At 35.1% G+C, this 24,111-nt stretch overlaps 1 protein-coding gene across 18 annotated transcripts in view; it reads right to left on the bottom strand.

The window, feature by feature from the left end:
* Positions 1-24,111, bottom strand: part of LOC101154628 (protein eyes shut homolog) — a 460,684-nt gene that overhangs the window by 30,459 nt on the left and 406,114 nt on the right. For all 18 annotated transcript variants that reach the window (XM_055391337.2, XM_055391328.2, XM_055391331.1 and 15 more), the window contains one exon: positions 21,658-21,772. In XM_055391337.2, coding sequence (XP_055247312.1) covers positions 21,658-21,772 — 115 coding nt within the window. The remainder of the gene's footprint in view (positions 1-21,657; positions 21,773-24,111) is intronic.

The following is a 24,111-nucleotide window of genomic DNA, read 5'->3' on the forward strand; positions in this document are numbered from 1 at the left end:
TTTTTTCTCAAGGACTTTCATTGTTAAACTTTATAAATACAGTGTCTCTTATTAAACTCTTATCATAGCTTTAAATTCAAAAAAAAATTAGAAAAGTTATGGGAAATCTTTAGAGAGTGAAGTCACCCTTTTCTTTTCAACAGGAAAGCAAGCAGTCTCAAAGAACCATGAAAATGATCTGATTGCATTTAGTCCTAAATCAACTTTCAGCTGCTGAGGTAAAAATGCCTTTGCCGTGACATTACACCTTTGTAGTTGTCTCTCACATACTACATAGACTTGCATGCCAAATGTCATTCAACTTCAGGAATGAATGTGATCATCATGGGCTACAAAAGAAGATAAATGATCACCCTACTCATTTAAAATGATATTAAAACTCTTTTTTTTTGCAGTTAAATCTTCCTTTTGCTCTTATAGGCTACATAACATCTATTTATTTCATTCTTCTATCAAACAAATGACTGTAGAAAAACAAAATCCCTATTTTCCTTTCCCAGCTAATTGCTAATGCAAACTTCTTATAATAGTGGCATAATATTAAATAAACAATCAATTAAGCAATTAAATATATAGCTTTAGGTTCAAGATAACCTACATTGACTCTACTAATTTTTTGTTACAGTTATATTTAATCATTTCAGAAGAAAAATAACTCCTTTAAGTATATGTCATTTTGTTTCCACAACATTATAAATGTTCTGATTGATGCTGTTTTTCATGGCGTAGACAGACATATCTGATAACGTTGCCATCTCAGGAAGAGTACATCTTTAACAGGCTAAAAGTGACTTTAATGTTCTTTTTAATTTTCATAATTAGTTAAAAACTTAGATTGATAATTGACGATTTAACTTTTTTAATACAAGTCAAGTTTATTTAGTAGCATTTATTTAGATTACTTCAATCTATCAGTAGTTTGCATTTTGTAATTTAACTAAAAACTTAGATTAAATATATGTGTCACATATTTTTTCCAATTGTAGAAGTGTATGTGAACTAAATTTTCCCTCAAAATACCTTATTATAATTTTTTAATATAATTTTTATATAATCAAACTTTACCCCACTGATTTCAGTTTATAAATTCAGAAAATGACTTTAAATATATTCTTGCATTTGATTTTCTCTATTTTAATTTAATTATCTTTTTTATTGTGCTATAATAATATCTTAATTATTGGGGCTTTATAATTAATTTTTTCACCTGGTATTCCAAGTACTTCTTTGGTATTTTTTCAAAGTTTCCCTATATATTTTTAAATTTGCTTTTCCAAATAAACTCTTGGATATTTTTTCTTAAATATCCCTTATATGTAAATTATTAAATAACATCTGATACATCACATCATTTGATTTTGTCTTTGTGAATTTTTGAAACTGTAGGGTAATATGATTTTTCTCAGGCTTTGACTAAAAAATAAAATCAACTAAATGGTTTTTTTTTCAATTTTTTTTCAATTCATGGTAGAACATTGATTAGAACATTTCCTTCCATAAGAAGTAGTAAATAATCAACCTCAGAATTGTATTAGTCATTACATAGGAAACATTTACAGATATACTAGAGTAATAATACAGAAATACAAAATGAATAAAACTTTAAAATATGATAACCTTGCATGAGTTGAAAAAATTTTTTTCAAATAGTCCACTCATTACAGATATGCGCTTCAGATATATTTTAATTCATGGTCCTCATAAAAGAGATCAAGTTGGACTATATTAAAAATATTAAGACTTATTATGATATCCTTCTCTTTAGGTTTGATTCTAGGTAATTTTATAATTATTTCAGATATTTCTTATATCTACCTTTTATATCAGGCATTTTAACGAGATAGTTCAGGGACAATGTTCTCTTCTGGGTTAATTTGGGTACTTTTAAAGTTCAGCTCCTTCTCCCCGGATGACACCATGGAGCTCTCCTACTTTAAGTAGGAGTATCCTACTTAAAGAGATAGGATACATGTATTAAAAACAAGTACTTGGCCAATTAGAATATTATGGAGTTAGAAGAGAGGCAGCTAAATTTTTAAAAAATGAAATATGTTTCTTCAGATTTCTATATTCATTATTCAAATGCGAAAAGCAACTTTTTCTTTGGATGAAAATCTCAGTGATAGTGTGTGTCAAACATTTTTGGTACAATTGCATAATTAAACTCTCCACCTCATTTTAAGGAGTTCTGGTCATCTGCATACTGTCAAAAGGATTTTTTTTGTGAGTTGAGATAGATTGCTTAAAAAAGTCATCCTAACTCTGAAGAACAGCTGGAAAAATAAACAGTCAGGACTTCAGACAACTATCAATCTAGGGAAACTTGGTAACCAACAAAGAACGAATAAATTCCTTTTTCTGTTCTCATAACAGAAGTAAGAATAGTCAAGAACTGACCTATATTTGCTAATAGTAAGCTTATCCAAAATACAATAGCAACAACCAACAAAAAACTCACTCATATTTTTCCAGGACCTAGGAGGATTCCTATTTTGGCCCTCCATCTGCCTGCCTTCTTACGCCTGAAAAATTTTCTGCCTGATCCCAGGTTTAGATTGGAAATGATTATGAAGAACTGAGCAAAAGATAGAAAATATTAACCTGTGGATCTCTGTCTCCGTCTCCTGTATCTCCCGCTGTGTGAGTGCGTATGTGTGGTCAGTCCCTCCTCAGTAACAGGTGGACACTATTTTCAAATCTGAACTTTCAGCAACTGACGTTAGGTTTCTCTTTTATCTTTTATTTTGTTTGCAATTAAAGTTAAGATATATATCTCATTGAGTGACTATTACAAAGCATAAGGTAAGATCATGGCCTGTCTTCTTCAACATTGTGTGCCTGGAGTTGAGAGTTTCCACAATGTAATGTTTTTGATATTCTTTCAATGAGCTGTACTAGTTACATAGCGCTAAGAGATTACAAAAGAATTAGAGAGAGATTTTCCTGAAAGACAAGTGACTAAAGATTTCACCAAAACTTACTGAGGCCAAACAAAAGTTACTTAGTCCATGGGCCTCTTGTAATACCCGTGATTACAACTGCAATCAGAATGTTGGCTGTCTAGTAAATTATGTATGATTCTCACTTTGTAATGTGGATTGCCTTATTTTTTAAATCAGTGTTTCTGTTGACTTTTGAGTACAAGGTGAAAACATGACTTTGCAATTGTTATAGATAACGTAAGAATCATGTAGACACCAATTTCTAAACATTAGATGTTCATATTGGGAAGAATACCAGTTAGTGCCTTTTGTGTAAACCAGACCTAGTTTAATGCCTGTTACTCCAGCCAAGCAACTGTTCGGACCCTTTTTCATTCTCAAATGTGTCCTAGTATGAATGATAAATTAGTAAAGTATGTACACATGCAGGATATGGCATTAGCACGGGCTATTCCTGTCTGCGTTAGAAATGGGACAGCAAAATGTTACAAGCCAAGATCTCATTTGTGAAAGTCTGCTGTTTCACTAAGCAGTTGACAAATGGATCTCCTAAACGTGCCAACCATGTCAAGGTAAATGCAGAATTTTAACTAATGAAAGTTAAATCCATTTGTTCTGAGATATGCAACTAACTAAACATCTTGCTGTTTTGGTTTTTCCTGATCTACACTCAATCCACTTGTATCAGTTAGTTCAGATGGATCTAAAAGCTAAGACTAAAAATGACTGCTAAGAATAAATCTTGATTGACTTCTTTTGTGTATTTTATATACATTTTTAGAGAGGACCTATCACCATATTTACATTCAAATTTATGTGTTCAGTTAGAGAGCTTCTTGAATGATTTTCAGCTAGCAAGTTTACATTGATGTAAATTTTAGAATAAAATTTCTTGAAGCCTTTGTGGATTTGCTTTCTATTGCTGCTGTAATGAAACACTACAGATGCAGTGGCATAAAACAACATTTATTCTCCAACATTTCTGGAGGTCAGAAATCTGGAATCAGTCTTATTGATGTAAAGTCAAGGTGTCAGCAAGACTGGCTTCTTCTGCAGGTTCTGAGGGGGAAATCTGTTTCTTTATCTTTTTCTCAGCTTCTATTGGTAGCCTATATTATTTGGCTTGTACCTTCCTTCCTTCAGCTTTAAAAAATAACACTCCAATCTCTGCTTTGTTATTATATCACCTTGTCTGTCGCTGATTCTGCATGCAACATTTTAATAAGGACCTTTGTGATTATATCAGGCCCCATCTGATAATCAGGATAATCTCTTCATCTCAAGATACTTATCTTCAACGTATCTGCAAAGTCCTTTTTGCCATGTTAGATAACATCCATAGGTTATGGGGATTAGGACACAGAGGAAAATATGGGTACCATTATTCAGCCCAGCATACTCTGGATGCTCAGAAACTGTTGAAGAAAGTTTATGTTCTGGTTTCTTTCCCAAATATTTGTGAAACTCCTTCTAAAGTACTGAGCTTTACCATATGTACAGATAGAATGGCTCTAAATCCTGTTAATAAGCATCTTGGTAGAAGAGCTGCTATCTTAAGGATCCAAAACATAATATGAAATAAATTCACATAAATAACCTGACCTTATTTTGTTTTTCTTTCACAAATGATTTATTCTTAACCATAGCAGGCAAATTTTTAAATAATAAAACTTGTTAAAAAAAGGTTTTTTCAATTATTTTTCCTGTTCCAGCACTAGTAAAGACATAGTGACATTCTCAATTTCTCTAAGACATTTAAAATGTTTATATGTTTCCTTTAAATATGAATGTTTTAACTATTCACAAGCATTGCACTAATTTGAATGAATTAATCTATCACTTCTTATAGTTGTTTTAATTTATTTTATCACTTACAAAACTTCCGCTGAAAAAAAGCAAGATAAAAGATAAACTTGCAACTCCTTTGGTGCTTACTCTTGTAAATGGATAATAGCATAAAAATCAAGTTTAAAAGTGTGAGAGAAGAAGCTTATGAATTCATTACTAGAGGTCTCCCTTAAATATTTCCTACTCTATAGCTAATATCAATTATTATAGCCAATCAACAGAAAACATGTGGAATTATAAAGTACTTCTCAATGGAAATTAGTTAATTTACATATCATGCATGTAGAGGTAACATTGGCATAGCACTAATTCCTGAGCATTTCTGTATTAGTCCATTCTCATACTGCTAATAAAGACATACCTGAGACTGGGTACTTTATAAGGGATAGAGGTTTAATTGCCTCACAGTTCAGCATGGGTGGGAAAGCCTCAGGAAACTTACAATCATGGCAAAAGGGGAAGCAAATATGTCCTTTTTCACATGGCAGCAGGAAGGAGAAGTGCTGAGCAAAAGGGCAAAAAAGCTCCTTAAAAAAAACCATCAGATCTTGTGAGAACTCACTCACTATCACAAGAACAGCAGCATGGGGGTAACCGCCCCCATGATTCAATTACCTCCTACTGGTTCCCTCCCATAACACATGGGGATTACGGGAACTACAAGTCAAGATGAGATTTGGGTAGGGACACAGAAAAACCATGTTAATTTTTATTTTTTTCCTAGATCTATTAAGATACTGGTAAATTTCTTGTACATCAAATCCTTCACACATAATGGAAGTTATGTGGTAACTTTGATTTCTATTAATCTTCTCAGTTGAACACATCTGAAGCTTTATTATTGTTTGCTGCCTAGGAAAGGACAAGCCAAAAGGCCCCAGATAATACTATTTAAGGTTGACCAAAAATAAAGTTTCTACCACTTTGAATGACTAACAATTTTATGGCAATAAAACCATTTGAGAATGACTTAAACATGAATCCTGTGAAAGATGCTTCTTACGTTATTTGAAAAAATTCTTCCAAGTAAAAGCACATTGTTGTTTGCTTATTTAAAATATGAGAGTAATTTAAATTATTAAAATATATCATAGAACTAGAAAAACAGTAACACATGCACATGAACAATATTTAAAAGTGAACAGCTAGTTTGAGGATGCTGCTCTCTTTCAAGTAGTACTTAAAGCATAAGCCAACTTCCCTCCCAAGAGTCAGTACAAGTACAGGATAAACTACTCAATTAATAAAGTTCTTTCAGAGAGCCATTGAGAAATATGTCCATGAAAGAGAGAGATGAGAGGAGATGTAAGGCATAGACCAGGACATGAATGAAATGGATCATGATCCTATGGTATTATTGAAGCTACATCAGAGCAATTCAGTGGCTATTTGATTTTGTTATTTTATGCTTAATACATCTGGGATCCTACCTCTTTCTCCCCGTTTTCTTAAAAATGAAGTAGAGCAAGCTCTCTGTTATTATCACACAAGTTCATTCTACTTAACAAAACTCTTTCAAATTTTTCACCTACATGACTAATAATATACATAGAGGAAAAAATCAAGCAAATTTAATGTAAGCAAGCATTTCAGAAGGAAGAACTGAAAAGCAAAGTTTGTGACCAAGCAGTACACATATATATATACACACATTTGTGACCAAGCAGTGTGTGTGTGTGTATATATATATTTATATATATTATATATTATATATATATATTTATATATATATATCTCATTCTGAACCAAAAGTGCTTAGTCTGTTCCAACAAAGCAAGAAAATAACAAGAAAACAATTTGTCCTAACCAATTATGTGCATCTAATTGTCAGACGCAACGCCCACATGAACCAGAAAAAGATTTCCCAATCTGGAATCTATCTCCTGTTATTATGGTCTGCTAGTCTGAAACAGTTTTTCTTTTGTAAGTCTGGGGTTCTCTAACTTTCATAAAGTTGTATGCATTTGATCTTTCCTTTTTTCTTACTATTTTCCATTTTCTGCAACCTAAACTTCCTCTAAGGAAGAATTTTTCAACCACAACGATATTGGCATTTTGGACTCAATATTGCTTTATTGTAGGAAACTCTCCTGTGCACTGTAGGATCCTTAGCAGCAACTTGGCTTCTATAGCCAAACGCCAGTAGCAGCCCTGATCTCTACTTGTGACAACTAAAAATGTCTTTAGACATTGCCACATATTACCTAAGGGGCAAAATCACACTTGGTTCCTTCAGGGATCTTCCTGATTCTGACTCTAACTATTCCTTTTCAAAGATGTCTGCGACTCTCAGCACAAATTATGGCACTGACAACCCAGTCCCTAAGTGTGAAGAAACTGTCTCCGAAGACTGATAAATAATGAATATATTGGTGTGTTTATTTGGTTTGGGGTACAATCAGAAGGTATCTTTCACAGATTAAAATGTAATTGGTAAGGTGACAGATGGTCACAGTATTTCTGTTTAATTCAGGCTTTAGTAGATCAGCATAGCATGAATTTCAGATTTTGCAATTTGTGTATATTTGAATACTAATATTTTGAGTGTCATAACATACTTAGCTTACCCAATGCCTCTTCTTTCTTTCTTTCCCTCCCTCCCTTTCTTTCTTTCTTTCTTTCTTTCTTTCTTTCTTTCTTTCTTTCTTTCTTTCTTTCTTTCTTTCTCTTTCTTTCTTCCTTTCTTTCTTTCTTTCTTTCCTATTTCTTTCTTTCTCTCTCTTTCTTTTTTTTTTTTTTTGAAACAGGATCTTACTCTATTACCCCAGGATGAAGTGCAGTAGCACAACCATAGCTCACTGCAGTCTTAATTCCTGGGCTCAAAGTGATTATCCTACTCCAGCTTCCCAAGTAGCCAGGACTATGGATGCGTGCCACCAGATCACACTAATTTAAAAAAAAAAAAAGAAATTGCATCTCATGATGTATTCCAGGCTGGTCTCGAACTCCTGGCCTCAAGCCATCCTTCTATCTCAGTCTCCTTGTTAGTTTGGATTACAGGCCTGGCTGTAACGCTTCTTTCTTTGACCGACTTTTGTATTTTTTTACATAAAACCATAATGCAAATGTTTTTTTATGCATCACTTAATTTTTCCCACCTTTCAACAAATGCATCTTTTCCCATGTTCTATGTATTGCTATAAAATGTAATCTGGCTTTCCAGGCTTGGTCAAATTAGCTCTGACTATCTCATTATTAAGAAAGAGTTCTCCTCGTCAGTTTCTATAGTCTGCGCACTTCCTATAAGGGAGTCCCTCCAAATAGGGTTCCACCAACTACATTTGGCATAATTTGCCTTTAGGGCAATTTTTCTGCCTTCCCTGGAAGAAAGTTAGTACCATACAAAGGAACAAATATATCTTTCTTCATAGAGATTACATTTCAGCCTAATCTAGTCTTCTAGTCAATAAAAATAATGTTTGAAGAACTATGTTGTAAACTGGGAAGCCAGATGGCAATAATTGTCAAGAAAAAAAAAAACACAGAAAGTGGAGATGACACATATGGGCTGGATGAGAGTGTGGGAGTGTGGCTGGCTCTCCTTCTCCATGAGTTCTGCATCCATGGATTCAATCAACTGTGGCTGAAAATATTTTTTAAGACAAATGATGGTGGCCTCTGTATGAAACACACAGACTCCTTTTTCTTGTCATTATTCCTTTCAAAATACAGTGTAACAACATAGCATTTACTTTGTGTTAGGTATTACAAGTAATCTATAGATAATGTAAAGTATACGGGAGGATGTAGACTGGTTATATGAAAACACTATGTCCTTTTATATAAGAGACTGGAGCATCCATGAAGTATCCAAGTGGGTGGAGGTCCCTAGTACCAACACTCCACGGATACCTAGGGAGGACTGTACATAACATTTTAGATTGGGTTTCTACAGAAGGACAAACCGAGGATGTAACATTTGAGAAAATACCTACACAGAATGAAGAAACTGATGAATAATAAATTTGGGTGAAAATTTGGGTGTAAATGCTCACAAAAAAGGCCTCAAGCTGGAATATGCCTGAGTTCTTATGGGAACTTCCAGGATGATATCGATGTTATTGTAGAGCAAACCAGGAGAAGTATGATAATATTGAGCCTCTGGTTAAAAGCTTACCTGCTTTCCTCTCTGCAAAGTTTAATTATGTGAGCCTTCAAATTCCTCTCTCTCTCTCTCTCTCTCTCTCTGTCTCTCTCTCTCTCTCTCTCTCTCTCTCTCTCTGTGTGTGTGTGTGTGTGTGTGTGTGTGTAATGGGGGAAGTGGGGACAAGGAGAGAGGGACAGACAGAATGAGAGAGAGAGACAGAGACAGAGAGAGATTTTCTTTAGATTTTCAATTGTTGCAACTAAAATTTAAAACTTTTAATCCTACCCGAATGCAAATTGTACTCATATGGAATTCTAATTTGAGCTTTACTTCTTCCAGCGTGAGTTTACATAAGTCACTCTTGTTGAGGATAATTGTAAAAAAAAAAAAAGCAAAAATGATTTAACTGGAGGATAGAAATAGAAGACAGAAATAAAGCAGATGGTGAAGTTAAAGTAGATTAGTTTTAAATTTTGTGTTTTTTTCTTTGTTCTCTAATGAAGCCTTATAGGAGATTTAAAAAAAATAAGATAAAACATAAACCGAATCCTTATATATACACTTCTGAGCCAGTTGCAAAAGAAGAGAATCAAAGGAGCTTTGTATAAAGCTCCGATGCTATTTTCTTTGATATAACAAACAACACTCGATAACTTTAAGTCATAACATTAGAAAGTTATACAATATTTGAATAGACACAAACCAGAAAGTGCATTTCTAACTATATGTATTAAAATAAAATAAATGAAAATAAATGTGTCAGTAAATTACCGAAACTCTAAGGAAAAGAATGCCTGAATCATTGCGGTAAGGCATAACAAATAGTATTTAATTGCATAGTACCTGTATTTTACAATTATAATGTGCATAATATCAAACATTTTTAAATGTATTGGTTGCCATTTATTTATATAAACATGAAAATAACTATAGGATTTTTTTTTGCCATGAGCTCTTAATCTCTTCAATAGTTTATACATATGTGATGGTGATTAGAAACCTAACACCCTCAATTGTAAAGCAACAATTGTTTTATCATTGAGGCCATTTATATTATTAATATTGAGAATGCAATTGACATTGTGAATGTGCTTGATTAGATATTCCTCATCACAATTTCAATGAGGAAGTTCGCCATCCTTATGCCACTTCAATTATAAAGAAAATGAATTGAAAATAGAGAAATTTAACTCATAATGAAGAGCATGACTTAGAATTAATAAGGTTCTGACCTACAGGGTTTTTTTATCTCCTCATATTTTCCAGACTATTTTATTAATATCAGCTTCCTAATCTTAATGTTACTATGAAGAATGCTTTATTCTTCATAAAATTTCATTAAATGCATATTAAAAAAGAAACATATTTTTGCTCTCTTTTTAATTTTAGTCTAATCCCATTAACAAGAGTAAACCACTATTAAATTTGTTGGTTTATTTTCTTATAGCTTATTTAATACACATCTGCACAAATACAAATTTCATCCTGGCCCAACTGGCCATCAAAACTCTGATTAAACTTGGTCTTAAGTTAAATCCTCATACTAACAGAGCCACTCTGTGAATTCCAAATCCATTCTTCCCCATGTTTCTCTTTGGATCCTTGCTTCGGTGTCCCTGTCTGTTTCAATTTATCCCTGGGCCAGGTAGGTCACAGGCTTTGGAAATTTTAATGTTTCCATCAAACCAAATCAAATATGCTAAGAAAATTTCATGTTAAATGCTAAATGAGAATGGGGATGGATGACATCAAATACCACATCACCTTTTGCCATCTAAATGGCTCCCCTCCCTTATGCTTTCTGCTGCTTGGGAAAGCCTCTGCTCCTGATATATATTTTCTAGTGTCTATACCACTCTGGGAGGTAAAATCAATTTCTGAGGGAGCAGTCCTGGAATGACTTCTAACATTTTCAGCACCTCAGAAAATACATAAAAATTATTTTTTTACAAGTGGATAAATACATACAAATATCTAAAACCAAATAATAGAATGATACAGATGCTTTTCACAAAACATTTTAACTTGAGCATTTTCAATGTGATTAATAACCTTCAAAAACAAGGCCAAATGGATTCATCTTTTATTATATGGATACACTATAATTTTTAATATTCTTGTTGTTTAATTTGATTAATTTTCCTTTACAATAAATAATATTATGATGAACATTTTATATGCATGTTTTATATAATCTTTTAAATTTACTTTAGATATTTCTAGATACTGAATTATTACCGGTTGAAAAATTTCAGGCACATACTGCTAAATTGCCATTCAGTGGACTTATTACAAGTCATATTTTCCCTGGATACATGTGAACATACTGTCTCAATTTTACTTTGTGATACAGAAATATAAACTGCGTATGCTTTTATGTTCTGTGATATGAAAATATCAAATGATATCTTCATAGTGCCTTAAATAATATTTCATTAATTTTTTGACAGTTTGGATTACCAACTGTAGTAAGACGGCTGAATAGGAACAGCTCCACTCTGCAGCTCTCAGCAAGACTAACACAGAAGGCAGGTGATTTCTGATTTCTGTATTTCCAACTGAGGTACCCTGTTCATCTCATTGGGACTGGTTAGGCAGTGAGTGCGGCCCACCAAGGGTGAGCAGAAGCAGGGTGGGGCAGTGCCTCACCTAGGAAGTGTGAGTTTACATAAGGGGTCAGGGACCTCCCTACCCTAGCTAAGGGAAGCCATGAGGGTTTGTGCCATGAGGGACTGGGCTATCTGGCCCAGATACTACACTTTTCCCATGGTTTTTGCAATCCGCAGACCAAGAGATTCCCTCGTGTGTCTACATTCCCCGGGCCCTGGGTTTCAAGCACAAAACTGGGAGGCTGTTGGGGCAGACACTGAGCTACCTGCGGAGTTTTTTTTTTTTTTCGTACCCCACTGATACCTGGAACTCCAGTGAGAGAGAACCATTTACTCCCCTGGAAAGCGGGCTGAAGCCAGGGAGCAAAGCGGTCTGGCTCAGCGGGTCCCACTCCCTTAAGCCCAGCAAGCTAAGAACCACTGGCTTGAAATTCTCACTGCCATCACAGCAGTCTGAAGTCGACCTGGGATCATCCAACTTGGTGGGGATGGGGTATCCGCCTTTACTGAGGCTTGAGTAGGAGACTTTCCCCTGACCCTTCTAAAGACTGGGCGGAACGCATCACAGCACAGCAAAGCTGCTATAGCCAGACTGTCTTGCTAGATTCCTCTTCACTGGGTAGGGCATCTCCGAAAGAAAGGCAGCTGCCCCAGTCAGGGGATTATAAATAAAACTCCCACCTCCCTAGGACAGAGAACCTGGGGGGAAGGGGCGGCTGTGGGCGCAGCTTCAGTGGACTTAAGCATTCCTGCCTGTCAGCTCTGAAAAGAGCAGTGGATCTCCCAGCACAGCGCTCCAGCTCTGCTAAGGGATAGACCGCCTCCTCAAGTGGGTTCCCTGACCCCTGTGCCTCCTGACTGTGAGAGACCTCCCAACAGAGGTCGACAGACACCTCGTATGGGAGAGCTCTGGCTGGCATCTGGTGGGTGCCCCTCTGGGACGAAGCTTCCAGAGGAGGGAACAGGCAGCAATCTTTTCTGTTCTTCAGCCGCTGCTGGTGATACCCAAGCAAACAGGGTCTGCAGTGGATCTCCAGCAAACTGCAGCAGACCTGCAGAAGAGGGGCCTGACCATCAGAAGAAAAACCAACAAACAGCAAGCAATAACATCAAAGTCAATAAAAAGGACTCCCACACACAGAAACCCCATCAAAAGGTCATCAGCCTCAAAGGTCAAAGGTAGATAAATCCATGGAGATGAGGAAAAACCAGCAAAAAAATGCTGAAAATTCCAAAAACCAGAATGCTTCTTCTCCTCCAAATGATCACAACTCCTCTCCAGCAAGGGCACAAAACTGGACAGAGAATGAGTTTGATGAACTGACAGAAGTAGGCTTCAGAAAGTGGGCAATAACAAACTCCTCTGAGCTAAAGGAAGCAACGCAAGGAAGCTAAGAACCTTGACAAAAGGTTACAGGAATTGCTAACTAGAATAACCAGTTTAGAGAAGAACATAAATGACCGGATGGAGCTGAAAAACACAGCATGAGAACTTTGTGAAGCACACACAAGTATCAATAGCTGAGTTGCTCAAGCAGAAGAAAGGATATCAGAGATTGAAGACCAACTTAATGAAATAAAGCATGAAGACAAGATTACAACAAAAAGAATGAAAAAGAACGAACAAAGCCTCAAAGAAATATGGGACCATATGGGAAGACCAAAGGTATGATTGACTGGGGTCCCTTAAAGTCATGGGGAGAATGGAAGCAAGTTGGAAAACACTTCAGGATATTATCCAGGAGAACTTCCCCAACCTAGCAAGACAGGCCAGCATTCAAATCCAGAAATACAGAGAATGCCACTAAGATACTCCTTGAGAAGAGCAACTCCAAGACAAATAATTCTCAGATTCTCCAAGGTTGAAACAAAGGAAAAAATGTTAAGGGCAGCCAGAGAGAAAGTTCAGGTTACCTACAAAGGGTAGCCCATCAGATTAACAGTGGGTCTCTCTACACAAACCCTACAAGCCAGAAAACAGTGGTGCCCAATAGTCAACATTCTTAAAGAAAAGATTTTGCAAACCAGAATTTCATATCCAGCCAAACTAAGTTTCATAAGTGAAGGAGAAATAAAATCCTTTACAGACAAGCAAACGTTGAAGGATTTTGTGACCACCAGGCTTGCCTTACAAGAACTCCTGAAGGGAGTACTAAATATAGAAAGGAAAAACTGATACCAGCCACTGCAAAAACATACCAAAATATAAAGAACAACGAAACTAAGAAGAAACTGCATCAACTAATGTGCAAAATGACCAGCTAGCATCATAATGACAGGATCAAATTCACACATACCAATATTAACATTAAATGTAAATGGGCAAAGACACAGAATGGCAAGTTGGATAGAGTCAAGACCCACTGGTGCGCTGTATTCAGAAGACCCACCTCATACGCAAAGACACATATAGGCTCAAAATAAAAGGACGGAGGACTACTTACCAACAAATGGAAAGCAAAAAAAGCAGGGGTTGCAGTCCTAGTCTCTGATAAAACAGACGTTAAACCAAGAAATGTCAGAAAAGACAAAGAAGGGCATTACATAATGGTAAAGGGATCAATGCAACAAGAAGAGCTAATTATCGTAAATATATATGCACCCAATACAAAAGTGCCCAGATTCATAAAAATAAATTCTTAGAGGCCTACAAAGAGACGTAGACTCCCTCACAGTAATAGTGGGAGACTTTTTAACACTCCACTGTCAATATTAGACAGATCAATGAGACAGAAAATTAACGAGGATATTCAGGACTTGAACTCACCTCTGGACCAAGCAGCCCTAATAGATATCTACAGAACTGTCCACATCAAATCAACAGAATATACATTTTTATCAGCATCACATAGCACTTACTCTAAAATCAACCACATAATTGGAAGTAAAACACTCCTCAACAAATGCAAAAGAATGGATGCAAATGTAAAAAAACAGCCTCTTAGACCACAGTGTAATCAAATTAGAACTCAGGATTAAGAAAGTTACTCAAAACCACACAATTTTGTGGAAACTGAACAACTTGCTCCTCAATGACTCTTGGGTAAGTAACAAAAATAAGGCAGAAATAACAAAGTTCTTTGAAACCAATGAAAACAGACAATGTACCAGAATCTCTGGGACAGAGCTAAAGCAGTATTTACAGGGAAAGTTATAGCACCAAATGCCCACATCAGAAAGCAGGAAAGATCTAAAATTGACACCCTAACATCACAATTAAAAGAAATAGAGAAGCAAGAGCAAACAAATTCAAAAGCTAGCAGAAGACAAGAAATAACTAAGATCAGAGCAGAACCGAAGGAGATAGAGGCACGAAAAACCCTTCAAAAAATCATTGAATCAAGGAGCTGTTCTTTTGAAAAGATTAAAAAAATAGATAGACCACTAGCCAGACTAAAAAAGGAGAAAAGAGAGAAAAATCAAATAGACACAATAAAAAATGATAAAGGGGATATCAACACCGATCCCACAGAAATAAAAACTACCAACAGAGAATACTATAAACACCTCTATGCAAAAACAAAACAAAACAAAACAAAACAAAACAAAAACTAGAAAATCTAGAAGAAATGGATAAATTCCTGGACACATACATCCTCCCAGGAGGAAGAAAATCCGTAACTAAACCACGAAGAAGTCAAATCGTGAATAGACCAATAAAAAGTTCTGAAATTGAGGCATTAATTAATACCCTACCAACCAAAAAAAGCCAAGGACCAGACGAATTCACAGCTGAATTCTATCAGAGGTACAAAGAGGAGCTGGGACCATTCCTTCTGAAACTATTCTAAACAATAGATAGACAAATGCGATCTAATTAAACTAAAGAGCTTCTGCACAGCAAAGGAAACTATCATCAGAGTGAACAGGCAACCTGCAGAATGGGAGAAAAATTCTGCAATCTATCCATCTGACAAAGGGCTAATATCCAGAATCTACAAAGAACTTAAACAAATTTACAAGACAAAAACAATCAACCTCATCAAAAAGTGGGTGAAGGATATGAACAGGCACTTCTCCAAAAGAAGACATTTATGCAGTCAACAAACATATGAAAAAAAGCTCATCATCACTGGTCATTAGAGAAATGCAAATCAAAACCACAATGAGATACCATCTCATGGCAGTTATAATGACGATCATTAAATGTCAGGAATCAACAGATGCTGGAGAGGATGTGGAGAAATAGGAACGCTTTTACACTGTTGGTGGGAGTGTAAATTAGTTCAATCATTGTAGAAGACAGTGTGGCAATTCCTCAAGGATCTGGAATTAGAAATACCATTTGACCCAGCAATCCCATTACTGGGTATATATCCAAAGGATTATAATTCATTCTACTATAAAGACACATGCACACAAAAGTTTATTGTGGCACTGTTCACAATAGCAAAGACTTGGAACCAACCCAAATGCCCATCAATGATAGACTGGATAAAGAAAATGTGGCAAATATACACCATGGAATACTATGCATTCATAAAAAAGGATGAGTTAATGTTCTTTGCAGGGACATGGATGAAGATGGAAACCATCATTCTCAGCAAACTAACACAGGAACATAATACCGAACACCACATGTTCTCATTCATAAGTGGGAGTTGAACAATGAGAACACATGGAGACAGGGAGGGGAACATCACACACCGGGGCCTGTCAGGGGGTGGGGGACTAGTGGAGGGATAACATTAGGAGAAATATATAATGTAGATGACAGTTTGATGGGTGCAGCAAAACACCATGTCACATGTATACCTATGTAACAAACCTGCACATTCTGCACATGTAACCCAGAACTTAATGTACAATAATAAAAAAGATAAACAAGAAAAAATAAATAAATAAAATAAAACAGAAAAAAAGGAGAGGAACTCCTCCCTAACTCATTTTATGAGTCCAGCATCATCCTGATTCCAAAACCTGGAAGAGACACAATGAGAAAATAAAATTTCAGGCCAATATCACTGATGAACTTCGATGTGAAAATCCTCAATAAAATACTGGCAAATGGAATCCAGCAGCGCATCAAAAAGCTTATCCACCACGACCAATTTGGCTTTATCCCTGGGATGCAAAGATAGTTCAACATATGCAAATCAATAAACATAATCCACCACATAAACAGAACCAATGACAAAAACCACATGATTATCTCAATAGATGCAGAAAAGGCCTTCGACAAAATTCAACACCGCTTCATGCTAAAAACTCTCAATAAACTAGGTGTTGGTGGAACATATATCAAAATAGTAAGGGCTATTTATGACGAACCCATAGCCAATATCATACCAAATGGGCAAAAGCTGAAAGCATTCCCTTTGAAAACCGACACAAGACAAGGATGCCCTCTCTCACCACTCCTGTTCAACATAATGTTGGAAGTTCTGGCTAGAGCAATCAAGCAAGAGAAAGAAATAAAGGGTATTCAAATAGGAAGAGAGAAAGTCAAATTGTGTCTGTTTGCACAATACATGATTGTATATTTAGAAAACCCCATCGTCTCAGCCCAACAACTCCTTAAGCTGATATGCAACTTCAGCAAAGTCTCAGGATACAATATCGATGTGCAAAAATCACAAGCATTCCTATACACCACTAACAGACAAGCAGAGAGGCAAATTATGAGTGAACTCCCATTGAGAATTGCTACAAAGAGAATAAAATACCTAGGAATACAACTTACAAGAGATGTGAAGGACCTCTTCAAGGAGAACTACAAACCACTGCGCAAGGAAATAAGAGATGACACAAACAAATGGAAAAAATCATTCCATGCTCATGGACAGGAAGAATCAATATTGTGAAAATGGCCATACTGCCCAAAGAAATTTATAGATTCAATGCTATTCCCATCAATCTTCCATCGACTTTCTTCACAGAACTAGAAAAAAATACTTTAAATTTCATATGCAATGAAAAAAAGGCCATATTTCCAAGACAGTCCTAAGCAAAAAGAACAAAGCTGGAGGCATCATGCTACCTAACTTCAAACTATACTTCAAGGCTACACAGTAACCAAAACAGCATGGTACTGGTACCAAAATAGATATATAGACCAATGGAACACAACAAAGGCTTCAGAAGTAACACCACACATCTACAAGCATCTGAGCTTTGACAAACATGACAAAAACAAGCAATGGGGAAAGAATTCCCTATTTAATAAATGGTTTTGGGAAAACTGGCTAGCCATATGCGGAAAACTGAAACTGGACCTCTTCCTTACACCTTATACAAAAATTAACTAAAGGTGGATTAAAGACTTAAATGTAAAATTTAAAACCATAAAAACCCTAGAAGAAAACCTAGGCAATACCATTCAGGACATAGGCATGGGCAAGTACTTCATGACTAAAACACCAAAAGCAATTGCAACAAAAGCCAAAATTGACAAATGGGATCTAATCAAAATGAAGAGCTTCTGCTCAGCAAAAGAAACTGTCCTCGGAGTGAACAGGCAACCTACAGAATGGGAGAAAAATTTTGCAAACTATCCATCTGACAAAGGGCTAATATCTAGAATCTACAAGGAAGTTAAACAAATTTACAAGAAAAAAACAACCTCATCAAAAAATGGGCAAAGTTTATCAACAGACACCCATCAAAAGAAGTCATTTATGCAGCCAGCAAACATATAAAAAAAAGCTCATCATCACTGGTCATTAGAGAAATGCAAATCCAAACCACAACGAGATACCATCTCATGCCAGTTAGAATGATGATCATTAAAACGTCGAAATAATAGATGCCGTCGAGGATGCGGAGAAATAGGAACGCATTTACACTTTTGGTGGGAGTGTAAATTAGTTCAACCATTGTGGAAGACAGCGTGGTGATTCCTCAAGGATACAGAACTAGAAATACCATTTGACCCAGAAATCCCATTACTGAGTATATACCCAAATGATTATAAATCATTCTACTATAAAGACGCATGCACACGTATGTTTATTGCAGCACTATTTACAACAGCAAAGACTTGGGACCAACCCAAATGCCCATCAATGATAGGCTGGATAAAGAAACTGTGGCACATATACACCGTGGAATATTATGCAGTCATAAAAAAGAATGAGTTCATGTCCTTTGCAGACATGTGGATGAAGCTGGAAACCATCATCCTCAGCAAAGCAACATAGGAACAGAAAAGCAAACACCACATGTTCTCACTCATAAGTGGGAGCTGAACAGTGTGAACACATGGAGATAGGGAGGGAAATATCACACACCAAGGCCTGTCGGGCAGAGTGGCGGGAAGGAGAGGGAGTGTATTAGGACAAATACCTAATGCATGTGGGGCTTAAAACCTATATGACGGGTTGATAGGTGCAGCAAACCACCATACTACATGTATACCAATGTAACGAACATTTACATTCAGTACATCTATCCCAGAACTTAAAGCAAAATAAAATTAAATTTAAAAATTTGAGACAGTTTGAACATTTAAAATGTGTATTTACCTTTATTTTCATTTATATCTAAAGATTATCTCTACAATACATTTTCTAATTTTATTTGTTCTTTCCCTTTGAAAATTAACAATATAACTCACATATAGTTTTTCATGAAGAAACAAATGCACCCCACTGTGAAAGAGGGTTTATTAATTTCTTAATTTTAAGAATTTTAAAAATCAGAATTTTATGATTTCTGATTTTAAGTTTTAAGGTCTGTTTTACATAAAAGTAAGGTAGGCATCAACTGGTTTCTGGTTAGTATTTCTCTCAATTTTTTCCATCATTTTGTTTCAATAAAGACATTTTATTTCATATTATCTCATGTGAACAGTACATACCTCTATTATGATTATGTTTATTTCTAATGTAAATTTAGGTGGGTAATCACTGGTTATTGTTGTCTTTTTAAAAATTATTTTGATGCACAGAAGTTTTTAAACTTAATTAAGTTCAATAAACCAATTAATTTGTGCCCTATCTAACAAAGTTTAGTCTAATACATGGTCATGAAGAACCTCATCCTTTGGTGTTTTTTTTTTTTTTTTTTTTTTTTTGCTCCATTTTATTCTCAAGAAGTTTTATAAATTTCTCTTTAACTCTCAGGTTTATGCTTCATGTCAAATTAATTATTGTGTGGTTTGACGTAGGGGATATGGACTCACTTTTTTTCCACGTGTGTTTTGATAAGATGTTCCTTTGTTACTTAAATTATCTTGGTGTTTTTGAGGGAATTCAACAGAAATTTCCCTGTGGATCTATCTTTGAAGTCTCCTTTCCTGTGTGTGTGTGTGTGTGTGTGTGTGTGTGTGTGTGTGTGTGTGTGTGTGTGTGATCTTCTAGTTCATCCTTATGCTATGTATTAGTCAGGGTTCTCTAGAGGGACAGAACTAATAGGATAGATTTATACGAAAAGGGGAGTTTATTAAGGAGTATTAACTCATACTATCACAGGGTCCCACAGTAGGCTGTCTGCAAGCTGAGGAGCAAGGAAGCCAGTCTGAGTCCCAAAGCAAAGAACTTGGAGTCCAATGTTCGACAGCAGGAAGTATCCAGCACAGAAGAAAGATGTAGGCTGGGAGGCTAAGCCTGTCTAGCCTATTTATGTTTTTCTGCCTGCTTTATATTTTGGCTGTGATGGCAGATGATTAGATGGTGCCCACCTAGATTAAGGGTGGGTCTCCCTTCCCCAGCCCACCAACTCAAATGTTAATCTCCTTTGACAACACCCTCACAGACACACCCAGGGTCAATACTTGACATCCTTGAATCCAATCAAGTTGACCCTCAGTATTAAGCATCACATACTAGTACCACATTGCCTTGATACTCTAGCTTGAAAGTAACTCCTGAAATCAGGTTGGTAAAATCCTTCAGATTTGCTGTTATTTTTGATTGCTTAGCTATTTGAAGTCCTTTGATGTTTCATATCAGTTTTATAATCAGCTTACCCATTTCTACAAAACATTTGTTAATATCAGTAAGAAGAAAGGACATCATAAAATATTAATTTTTCTAATTCATAAATATTTTATAACTTTATTTATAGGGCATATTCCATATCCCTCTAATCTTTTTTTTAGTTTTCAGCATAGAGATATTAGCCACATTTTGTTAAATGTTTTCTGAAGTGTTTTGATACAATTATAATCATACTTTATTTCACTTTTATAGTATTAATTTGTAGTGTCATGTCTTAATTAGTTGTTGCCATATTACAGAAGCACTATTGGTTTCTAAAAAGTTATAATGAATCCTGGGATTTTGCCATATTTAACTTGTTAGTTCTACTTTTTAATTTTTATAGCGTTCCAATGAATAGTAATGAGGAATGCTTATCAAAACCATACCATTTTATTTATTCTATCTTCATGCTGTATTTATTTTTCTTGCCTTATTTCTCAAAAAAATTATTTTTTGAAAAAAAAAAGCTTTGCGGAAACATTGGAAGTTCCCTTTGTACTCTCCCTGATTTCATTCTCCCATCTACCTCCCTATAGTTTGCCTTTCAAATAAAGCTGGTGTGTGTAATCCTCAAGTTTATAAAATTTTAAAATTCAATATTCTGATATTTGTAAGTATTAATACATATAGCTATTGTCTATTCATTTTAACTAGTTTTTATAATTCCATTGTAAGACTACACCATGATGAAATTGTCCGTTCTCTTATTTACCAGGTTTAGTTTCAGATTTGAAGTGAACATTCCTGTGTAGGTCTCTCTCAGTAAATACCTGATAATTTCTCTAATAGACACACCTACAAGTAACATTGCTAGGTTGTGGAATATCCCTTACCATGTGTAGTACGGACATATTGTATTTGTAAAGTAATTTCAAAAACTATTCACTAAAAAAGCATATTTTGTGGACCCTAACAATCGACCACTAGACTGATTTTATTTCTCATCTAGTTAAAAAATACTTAAAGTATTAGTAACCAGGGTTTTATATACTAAGAAGTATATCACCAGGCCTCAATTAGCTTTATACTTACTTTATAATAAAAACACCTCCTAGAACATTTATTAATTCCCTCCCAACATAATTCTTATAAATTAAAACCCCTATTGCTAAGCTTTACATAACTCACATTTAAATATAGATATAAGGATATATTTCTCTGGCTAAGATTAATAAGAGCATTTGAAATATAGACTGAGTCTATTGTATTTTGAAGGGCTAAATTATGTTGCCATGTATTAAATTACTTACTTTGAATCTTCCAATTATATTGAAACACCATTCTTCATTCAGACAGTTGATGCTCAGCAGTCTACAGTGGTCAATTGCTTTCTCACAGTTTTTTTCAGTAAATCCTGATATACAGCTGTAAATACATCAGTGTAAATTAGAAAAATTATAATTTAAATGTTTTCAGAAAAGCCTATTAACATTATTCCAAAAGGAATAAGGCTTTGTTTAAATTATATGGTACTATTAATCATTTTTTTATACATACCTGTGATCTTAGCCAAAAAGCTCCTATTTATGTATTTGGGAAGAATTACAGTAAACTAAATTTTCAATGTATGCTCTTAATGATCTCTTTTGGGAATTTAAGAATAAAATAAACTTTGGCCTAAACTGGTACTTAACAATACAGTATATGTTTTGGAAAACTAGTGGAATATGAAGAAAAAACATGACAAATGTGATTTTTTAATGTTTAGTAGAGCCAGTATATACTGATGATGTGCTAGCAGGAGTTAATGATGACTACATGAATTTGAGACAGGATAGACTGCCAGTGGATGATAATGGTCTAGTTATAGTTGGGCTACTTATAGGACTTCTGTTTGTTAGTTGTCATTTTTAAAATTGTTTTTCAAACAATCTATATTCCAGTCTACTGTATTTCATTAACTGCAATCTATAAGTTGCTAAAGAACATACACTTGTGTTCTGGGTTCCACTGCCCTCACTTCTAATTAATTTGTAGGAAACAGTCCTGTGCCTGAAATCATATTTAGTAAACCTTCTATTATAAAATAAATGGGACCCCAAATGAAAGAATGTTTTTTCTAATGTAAACACCAAATATTTTAAGACCAAAAATATGACTTCTCATGACTTTAAGTTGGTAGAAGCTGATTTATTAATGAAGTGAATTTAACTATGCATTTATTATTTTAAATCTGTTATAAGAACACAAAATAATTTCATAAAAGGGATCAAAGGCCATGTTGGCACAATTTCACTGAAATAGCATCAATAAAATGCTGTAGTAATTCACCTTTCCTATAGTTTGAGGCATACAGCTTTGCATTTTCATCTTACAGAATTAAATTATTTCTCCATTCATAGCAGAAATAATCATCCACTTTTTTTCAGCACCCATCATATGCCAGCCACTAATTACTTTTACACAATTTTCTTAAGTTCTCATTCAATTCTTGTAAGTTGTGAAATATATTATTATTTATCACTTTTATAAATGAGGAAACATACCCATAGAAATTACATTAGTTGCTTTGGCCATATTACTTACAAATTTTAGAGTGGTTAATAAAATTAAGTTTGTCCTAACTTTAAGTGCATTATTATACTCTGCTATTCCATAGATGAAGACCTTTATGTATTTTAGTCTACTACTCCACAGATAGTAAGATATATTTACTTTACGTCTCTCATTCTGAGGGGCTGGCTAGATATCCAGAAATCACTCCAAATACCAACTTAATGAGAGGTAGCATCGCTTCCTATTGAGGATGAGCATGTAATAGCATAGAGAAGAAGAGAAGAGCTTTAGCACATCCTAAAAGTTGATGAGTTTCAATTTTCCTTTTGAGTTGGAATGGACTGAATTGGCCAAGAGCAGTTAAAGACACATGTGACATTTGGGCTTACTTTGTGTTGCAGTTTCCAAAGAACAGGATCAGGTCTATGAATTGAAGAACCAATATTTAGCCACTAAGAAGAATCAGATCCAAATGGTGTTGGATGAACACTGGGCAGCAGCAACTCTGAGAAAGTGTTTCTAAACAGAGCAAGTTTTATTGATCCAAAAAAAAAAAAAAGGCCAAAGATTTTCTACTCTCAGTACACACTAGGTAAGAGACCCCCCAAATACTATCTGCAATGTGTGGCTCAGAGAGGTTTGACCCAAAGGCGGAGGACTAATGTGTACTAGGCTTAATACCTGGATGATAAAATAATCTGTACAACAAATCCCCATGACCCAAGTTTACCTATGTAAGAAACCTGCACTTGTATCCCTGAACTTAAAAGTTTTTTTTTTTTTTCAAAAAGGGAAAACTTTCCTACTGAGTTTCAGGCAATCATCTCCAATCCCCCACTCCCAGTGATGGCTTGAAATCTAAGAGGCACTTCCAAGTCTTACTCATAAGAAAAATGTCATCCTATCAACTCAGCCTGCTGTCAAGGAAAAAGAAGTTTCAATAGTAGCCTTGACATTTAAGAATGTAAAACAGAGAAAACAAAAGCAAAGTAAACAAAAGCAAACTCTGAAACAACATGGACCTTTTTAATAAATGTGTTTACAAAAGTGCATTAACTTCTGTTGAAATGCTCAGAGAGACTTATAGCTAACTAATTTGAGCTACTCTAGGTGTCCAGCAGCCATTTTAGTCAGAGGCCAATTGTTTTAAATACAGGGGGAGAGAAAGGAAAGACCTTTCAGATCACCATGTTTCTAAAACATCCAAT

Source organism: Gorilla gorilla, chromosome 5 (genome assembly GCF_029281585.2).
Source record: "Gorilla gorilla gorilla isolate KB3781 chromosome 5, NHGRI_mGorGor1-v2.1_pri, whole genome shotgun sequence".
Taxonomy (NCBI): Eukaryota; Metazoa; Chordata; class Mammalia; order Primates; family Hominidae; genus Gorilla; species Gorilla gorilla.